General features: G+C 43.2%; 1 protein-coding gene across 1 annotated transcript; it reads left to right on the forward strand.

Annotated features, from left to right (window-relative positions):
• Positions 1 to 5,413: 5,413 nt before the first annotated feature.
• On the forward strand, positions 5,414 to 8,636 carry LOC113143106 (uncharacterized). The gene is made up of 5 exons (XM_026328573.2): positions 5,414 to 6,546; positions 7,148 to 7,198; positions 7,297 to 7,380; positions 7,483 to 7,680; positions 7,774 to 8,636. Exons 1-5 carry the CDS (start codon positions 6,171 to 6,173, stop codon positions 8,634 to 8,636), a joined length of 1,572 nt encoding a protein of 523 aa, XP_026184358.1. The 5' UTR covers positions 5,414 to 6,170.

The following is an 8,636-nucleotide window of genomic DNA, read 5'->3' on the forward strand; positions in this document are numbered from 1 at the left end:
AATGAAGACCAACCTCCCTGGCCTCTTTCGTAGGCTTTATGACGATATCACACTCACACCATGGAATCTTCCAGGTGGAAGATACCAGCATGCGCTGAAAGAAGGGGAAAACCATGATGCTCCGGGACGGTCCGGAGCTATCAGAATCACTTGCAGATCCTCCACCTGAACCCGGGCCAGCAGCTGAGGGATGAGTAAGATCGGGGGAAAATGCATAGAGAAGGTAATGGGCGACGAGCGAAGGCGTCTACCCCCAGCGGAAGGTTGTCCTTCGCACGCAGAGAAAACCACAGGTCGCAGTGTGCGTTGTCGCAAGCTGCGAAAAGATCCACTGCAGCATGTCTGAACCGTCTCCATATTTGAGCCACCAGGCTTGGATGGAGATGCCAATCCCCTGTGCGGTGACCGCCGTGTGACATGATATGAAAGCACCGCTTTCACGGAGAGAAAATACGTGAGTCCACAGCAACAGGCAACAAGCAAGAGAGAGGAGACGCGCCGAGTGTATCCCCGCTTGCTGGTTGATTGACGCCGCAGCTATCGTGTTGTCTGTTTGGAACAGAATGTGGCGACCCCTTAACAGTGGAGTAAAGTGCCGGAGAACTTTCAACACTGTGAGTAGCTCTAGTTCGTTTATATACGCCGCCTCCCTGATCGTCGCTTGGGGAGTTAGTTTGTTCGCGGAGGCAGTTCGCTTGTGGGGGCAGTGCGTCAGGGGAGGTGGTGTGCTCGAGGCGAGGGCCGCTTATCGCCGCGGCTATATTTGTATTTAATTTTGTCATAACAGTCTTCTCTTTTCCTCTCATATTTATAGCAGCAACATATGTTTGCATTGCCATAGCACTGAGCAGGATTGCATCAGGAGAGGAAAGAGTCAAAGCATTGAAAACTTGTACTTCTCACCTGATTCTTGTGGCTCTTTTTTCCTACCATTTCTGGGCACCAACATAGCTGCAATGACCTCCTCCCTCCATCCTAATGCCAGAATGATGAATTCTGCTTTAACACACATCATACCTGCTTTGCTAAATCCTATTATATACTCTTTAAAGTCAGAAGAAGTGCTGAACTCTATCAAGAAATCTTGGAAAAACAATAGGCTGAGTAACATAATCTTGTCTGAGAAGGTGACGTCTTTATGACTGCTCTGCTGACATTTCCAAAGTGGTAAAATTGTATAAACATCTTATTTTACAATGAAAATATAGGCATAGTTGTCTGTATGTGTTTTCACATCTTAGATATGTTTTGCAAAGCTGATCATTTACTGTTGTTCTATAATGCTTTACCTTGGAGATGCAAATATTAAACACATATTAAATTATGAAATAACAATCTAAAAAGAAAATATATTCAGAGATATTAAGCATGACTCTTAAAGCATCAATCTGAAACAATTGATCAACCCATAATGTAGCTTTAACAACATGTATTACACTAATATTAATGATATAAAAGGGGACTTCCTGTGTAATATCTTATTGAGATTAACAATCTCTTTTTCAAGAAAGACCTGGCTGGATTATCAACATTACAAGTTTCAAACAGGACAATACCTCATCTAACACATATGTTGAAACAAAGCCAGACCTAAAAACCAAGAGAAAATATATGGAAGGTCAATGAAACTATGAACAGAGAGGTACCATTAGTGTATTTTGCCATAACATAACTGTGGCAAAACATTTCCTGTTTCTTTATTTACACGTGAAACCATTCCAGGCTGTTGCAGCATGAAACACATTTTTCACAGAAAGTGATGACATTTTTTGTTCTCCTGTGTTGCCACTGTGTCAACTATGTAAAACAGTTTTTTCTACATTTATTAAGTAACATGACCTTTGTTTTGTCTGGGGTTGGATGTGCAGAGACTGTACATCATTAATTGCACACTGATGTTTATAAAGAGCCAATTAGCTTTTACATGTGGAGTCCTACCTTAGCAATAATCACTAAAGCAGTCTGCTGCTTGATCAAACATGTTTTCAAGAAGCAGCTATTGCCATAACAGGGCATGGCCCTTAGCATCAAAGGCTTCAGACAAGTCCTATTCAGTCTATTCAAATATTTAATCACGATTAATTACATGATGTCCATTGTTAACTTTCTTTATGCAGTATTATGTTTTTATTATCATTATTGCAACAACCCAAAAGAAACAATGACAAATACTGTCCAGAATATTTTGCAGAGTATCAGTGTGCATATAATAAATGCAACAGCTCCTTAAGAACCTTGTGAATTGTCTCTTCCGTGCTTGCCAGCTGCTGCAGAACCATTCATTCATCATCCATCAATCCATTATCTATACCCGCTTATTTCTAACCAGGGTCACAGGGATCTGCTGGAGCCTATCCCAGTTCTCTTTAGGTGAAAGGCAGGGGTACACCCTGGATAGGTCACCAGTCCATCACAGCCTAGTGAGATTCAATTTTCAAATAAATGTATGTTTTTATTGAACCTACATTACAACAGGTGGTTAGCATCGTTACCTCACAGCAAGAAGTTTCCAGGTTTGAATCCTGGTTGACCCAGGGTCTTGTTATGTGGAGTTTACATGTTATCACTGTCTCTCTGTGGGTTTTTTGGTACTCTGGCTTCTTCCTCCAGTCCAAAAACAGGTTAATTGATCAATCTATATTGTCTGTAGCTGTGAATATGAACATGACTGTTTGTCTCCCTTTATGTGTCATTGTTACTTATTTTGTATAACACAGTAGTAAAGGCTGACCACAGTAGCTTCTCAAATTAAAGAGAGAACACCACATGTTGATCAGATTTCCCAGTATTATTTTCTCCAGTCATGTAACAGTCAGGCTTTTTATAGATTGCTGATATGTCCAGGGTGTACCCTGCCTCTTGTGCACTATCACCTGGGATTGGCTCAAACTTCCCCACAACCCTGGATAGCAAAAATAAGCATTAGATAATGGAAGGATTTTAAAAGAAAAAAACCTTCAGAATTAATTTGACCCCCTTTTAAAAATCATTATTTGTTATGAGATGGTGGTGATGGTGTGCATATACAAACAATACTCCAACAAGAACAAAGTAAATGTAAAAGGGGCATAAAAACCTTTCAAACAAACAACTAATTAACACAGGTGAAAGAAATCAAACTTAAACTTAATTCCCTTATTAGTCCCACAACGGGGAAATTCCATTACCACCCAAGTGCACACAGCTGTCAGCTGTGTCATTAGTGTATGTTAATATTTATAATGGTCCCAGCTGCTGCCATATCTAATGTCACATTTGTTCGTCCAGCACAATTTTATCTCAGTGGGTTTTACAATGTCCTTCATGAAGAGTATTTTTATATCTTGCTGTGTTGGGAAACATCGTGACTGTTGTTGGGAATGTTCTCCTTCTCTCAGTGATTTACCTGGTCAAGACTCTTCATACTCCTAAATACATGATTGTGTTCAACCTGGCTTTGACAGATTTGTGTGGGAGCACTGCTCTCATCCCAAAAGTCTTAGACACATTTTTGTCTGACAACAGATACATTGTCTATGAGGCTTGTTTAAGTTACATGTTCTTTGTTTAGTTCTTTCTAAGTGTGCAGTCATGGACACTTGTCACTATGGCATATGACAGATTTATAGCAATTTGCTTCCCTTTAAGGTACCATAGTTTCTTCTAGACTGGCGCCTATCAAGTGGCAGCCAGTTACAGCAGCTCCTCTGTTTGTTTTTTGTTTTTTACTGAATAGATCTTGACTTGACTTGGATTAACAGATGTCATCTGTTAATCCAAGTCAAGTCAAGATCTATGCTTTCTCTCATATAACAGATGAAAGTGGATGAGCTGGGATCTTCTAATTCCTGTGGACATATGGAGATTATGGAAACTGCATCAGAACATATACGTTTCTGTAGCAACGGCATCTATACAAGGGAGCAACTGTTAGCTCTCAAGGGAACGAGTCTGCTTCTTGGTATAAAACCTGAAATCCCCCAAGACCTGAGGAGGCGTAGGAGGGTGTGAGGGGTCAAAAATAAAAGATTGAATTATTGTAATCACTGGTGTAAAGACCATATATGGGAAGTGAAATATTACTGAGCATATACTGGTGTAGAGACCATGTATAGGAGGTGAAATATTACTGAGCATACGCTGATGTAAAGGCCATATATGGGAACGAGCTGAGCAGCAAGAGTTACAGTTGAGAAGGGCGTAATCAGACTATATAACCAATGTGTGTTTCCTTGTTTTCAGTTCTGTGGCTACATGCATTAGAAATAGTGTCACAGAACTCCAGATATATCTGACTGTATTTGCTCATGTAATCTGTTTTGCTGTGGAAACAATAAAAGTATAGAATCTTCAATAGGCTACTGACTGATCTCTTCAAATAAACCAACTCAGGGGGACACAGGTGAAGTTCATGTCCCAACAAATTGGGGGCTTGTCCGGGATTTGAGGAGATCTGTGATTGGACATCAAAAGACAGATCAGATGCACTCCACTGAAAATTCTGGCCGGCCATAGAAAGGTAAGCAGAAACCTGTTTCATCAAATTCTGCATATTGGCTGAAACATTAAATTAAGAATTTCAGTGGGTGGGTTGACCTGTTCCTAAATTATTGCATGAGCAAACAGTAGTAAATGTGCACATAAGTGATTAAGGAAAAGGGTTGGAGTCCCTATAATAAAAAGGGTTAGAGTCCCTAAAGAAAAGGGTTGAAGTCCCCACCGGATCGGCGTATCCGGTGAAAGGTAGAGGTTAGAGGCCTTACCAGGTTAGTCTACTGGTAGGAAGTCTTTGGTTTGGCAACCCCCACAGTACTTGACGAAGGCTGTTTTAGCTGGGACGGCTGGATCCCGGGGAATTCAGGACCCCCGAAGTCCTTGCGTTTGGGCAATAATCCAAATTGAGTGAAGGTTTGAAATGTTATAGTGTTGTGAATTTTTTATGTTTTGTTTGTATGTCTAAAACCACACAAGTGTCTTGAACACGAAAAGCCGCCCCTGTTGAGCTGTGGAAACCTGACGGTGTTAACTAAGCAGCTGATCAGGAAGTTGCGAGAGAAGTAGTGTTCAATTGGGTCAGTTGCTCGGGTGTACTCCATACAAACTGACTGGCTTGTGTGGTATAGGGAAAGTTGTTTTGTACTGAGAAAAGGTTTCATTTACAGGAAAAATTCAAGGAGGTAAGTAAAAATGGACGGAGAATTTGATAGGGAAATAAATGATGATGGGTGGGGTCCCGGAATGAAGAGATGGAAACCAGTAAGTGATCAGATTATCCATCTCATGCAAGCGGTGAGTGGAAGAGAAAATCCGAAAAATAGAGACAAAGCTGAAGAAAACATGAGAGTTTTGGTACAAGAAGTAATGAAGGAGAAATGACTTTCCCCACCATGAGAGTGCCGCTGAAAAATACCTTGTGGAAAAAACAAGAGGAGGTTAGAGAAGAAAAGGAAAAATTGGAAAAAGATATTGGGGAAGCAGGAATGTTGAACAAGTCCAAGTTAAAGAAAAAGGTAAAAGATTTAGAAGAATACAGAACTAAGCTCTATGATGCCTGGGTGTGTTGCACATGTGCAGACTCTTATAATCAGGAACAGAAACCAATGTCAAAAGGGAGGAATAGAAGCGAGCCTGCACCTCCTCCACCGCCATATCAGGAAGTGAAACCCACCACCCCCCAGCGCAGCTCTACCCAGTGTTGACAGTTACAGGAGGAAGTTTAGATATAGAGCCTGCAGCAGCTGTAGGAAGACACAGAGTGAGAGAAAGAAAAAGGGACAATAGGGAAGACGCGCAGCCAGAACAAGAGGCATTTGAGGCTAGAAAAATGAGAGACCTGACAAAAGAAAGGGAAAGAGAGACTAGAGAAGCACAGATGAGATTGGAAAATAACAGAGGTCAGACTATGAGCTCTTTAAAAAAGGAATATACAGGTAACGTATTGGCCAGGGGAGAACTGCAGGGAAATTGGAAGGAGGAAGAGAGTGAGTGGATAGAACAGGGAAGTTGTATCAGAGAGCGAAGTAATTGGGAAGAAGAGGAGGAGGACGACAGAGAAGTCCTCCATCAGTAGACCAGAAACCAGGGCATACTACCCAGAACGTAGATCAGTTACTCTGGGTGAATGAGACCACCCCCATGCGAGAAGTACCGCCCAGAGGTAGACATTGCATGAAGCTGAGAAGCTTCATGCGATGCTTAGTTTAGGAGATTTCAGGGCTGTGGCTAGTAGGTGTTTGACTTTCAGGGACCTTAAGGAAGTAGAGGAACAGGCTGGGACAGATCGGGAGTCAGATGAAACTCCACTGGTTAGCGTGTTTACAGAGATAGGTGAAGTCATGCGTGAAAAGTTCCCATTGCCCAACTCAGCTGGGGTCCCCACACTGCCATGGAAATCTGATCAGACCCCCAGAGAGGATTTGGATAATTGTAAGGAAGCCTGGGAGAAAATCACTGGGTGTCACCCAGGGAAGCGAGGGCTGCAACAGGAATGGTTCAGACAGGCAGTGATGGAAGGAGTGCCCCGATCTGTTAAAGACGCCATGATGGCTAACCCCGACCTACCGGGAAGTGAGTCTTCCGTCTGGGAAAGGCACCTATTGCAAGTAGTATAGGAATGGTTTGTCTTGTGGGCATAAGCAGGAGGGGTCACTTTTTATGATCGTTTTTATGACTGTCATAAAAAACAATAAAATCATAAATCGTCGTCATGCTCTCCTCCCACCGGGCGGCGCTATTTTCCTATTGGTCATGACGTTGTTTGTGGGATGCGGCATGCTGACGCGAATGCCGATGCGGGTGTGTGTATGTATCACGTGTTGCGGGGTTATTTAAATACCTGCAGAAGGCGCCTGGGAGCCTTTTCTATCGCTTGTTTATTAGCAAGAACTGTCGGGAACAACCATGATGATCTTTCCATTAGGTACGTGTGTCGTTCGTTCCTCGATTTAATAGCGTGTATATCAGATCGTCTGCACTGAATACAATGTATTTCAAAATAGTGTGACTCCATCAGGTACCGCAAGCATTTCATTGTTGGATAAGGATTCTCCACATTCAGCAACAGCTGCTGGAGGAATGTATCCTTCTTTTATAATTTTTATAATATATTTTATCTCGGTCTGTGCCTATTACTGAGGTGATTCTAATGGAAATATGGTCCGCTCAACAGGCTCCAGCGCTGAGTCGGATAAACGTAGCAGTGCATACCTGCGTGATAAAGGTGAGAGTTATTCTGATATGTATTCGTGTTTAAAGTAGGATCATTGCTTAGCAGAAACTCGTGACTCGTGACCAACAAATTGTTGGTGTGCTTTACAGAAAATCCTGGAGGGCCGCAAAGAGGCCGCCTGTCTTTAAAGAGACGCAGAGAGTGGCCTATTTTAACCGAAATAAACAGTCCGGGTGAGTATGCATGTGATGGTGGGTTTATATTAAAAATAGATGAAGTATTGTTTTTATCGGGGGTTTGTAGCTGATTATCTTTTATACAATCTGGCAATGTAGCGGGTGTCGAGAGCTCGATGAGCGGAGGGACAGGAGGAAGCCCCAGCGGGCCTGTGCTACCCAGCCGCTCAAGAGTCGGGGAGCGTCCGCTGGTGCCGGTTGGGCTGCTGAGGACGAAAAAGCTCCCCGGACCATCGAATCTGTGTCGTGAGCGTGTGATAACGCCTCGCAAACAACTCTGTGATTACGATAGTGAGGGTATGAGATTGATATAAAGTGCATTTCAACACATTTTAAATAAACGGGTTGTTTTAAATACTTTTCAAACGGTTTGTCTGTGTTTATATCTAGACGATTTTCATCCGGCCAAGAGACTGAGAGCCGCCCCTGCAAGAACTGCAAAGAAGAAGAAGGAGGAGCAGAAGAAGAAGACAGTGGAGGATCGTGATAGTGGAAGTGCAGCGACACTGTTGCTCGATAAGGAGATCAAGCTGTGGGTGTTGGAGTGGGCAGAGGAGACTGCAGCCGCCACACACTTTCTGGAGCAGCAGGGGGAGCTACAGTTCACGCGTCCTCAGGTGGAGGAGGACACTACAGCATGGCCACTGCATCTTCAGGAGGATTCCGCAGCATCTGACTCAACTCGAGGTGAGCAGGAGGATGCGGCTGTATGTTTTCCTACCATAAACTTTGATGATTTGTCGTTGTACAATCAGGACACTACACCGCCGGTTGAGGCGGTGCGCGAGAGGTCGCTGTTGTATACGCCCAATGTCACTCCTCCTACTCCTCCTCCTGTTGATCCGGTTTGGAAGGGTGGCAAGCAGTTGTCTATGCTTAAGTTGCTAGCTGGTGCTGCATACACGAGTGACTCTGAGACTTGTTCCTCATCAGATAGCGAGTCAAACAGTGATGATTGTTATTCAGTGGCTTCAGAGATTAGCAGTGTGTCAGCTCTAGATATTGATTCTGCTGATGTAGCACCTGCTGGTGCATCAGATACTAGCACACAGACCGATGGTGATAACACGGTCCTGGTAAACCACGCTGTGTTAGAACTATGGTCATACCTCTGTGCCGCAGTGAAGCACATTGACACAAGACACACACGTTTAGAAGCGTATGTATTGCATGCACTACCAGTGGTAACCGGCTACATAACAGACGCACAAAATCTGCATGCCACCTCTCTAGACAAAAATGGCAGGGTGTGA

The sequence above is a fragment of the Mastacembelus armatus genome, chromosome 14, assembly GCF_900324485.2.
Source record: "Mastacembelus armatus chromosome 14, fMasArm1.2, whole genome shotgun sequence".
NCBI lineage: Eukaryota > Metazoa > Chordata > Actinopteri > Synbranchiformes > Mastacembelidae > Mastacembelus > Mastacembelus armatus.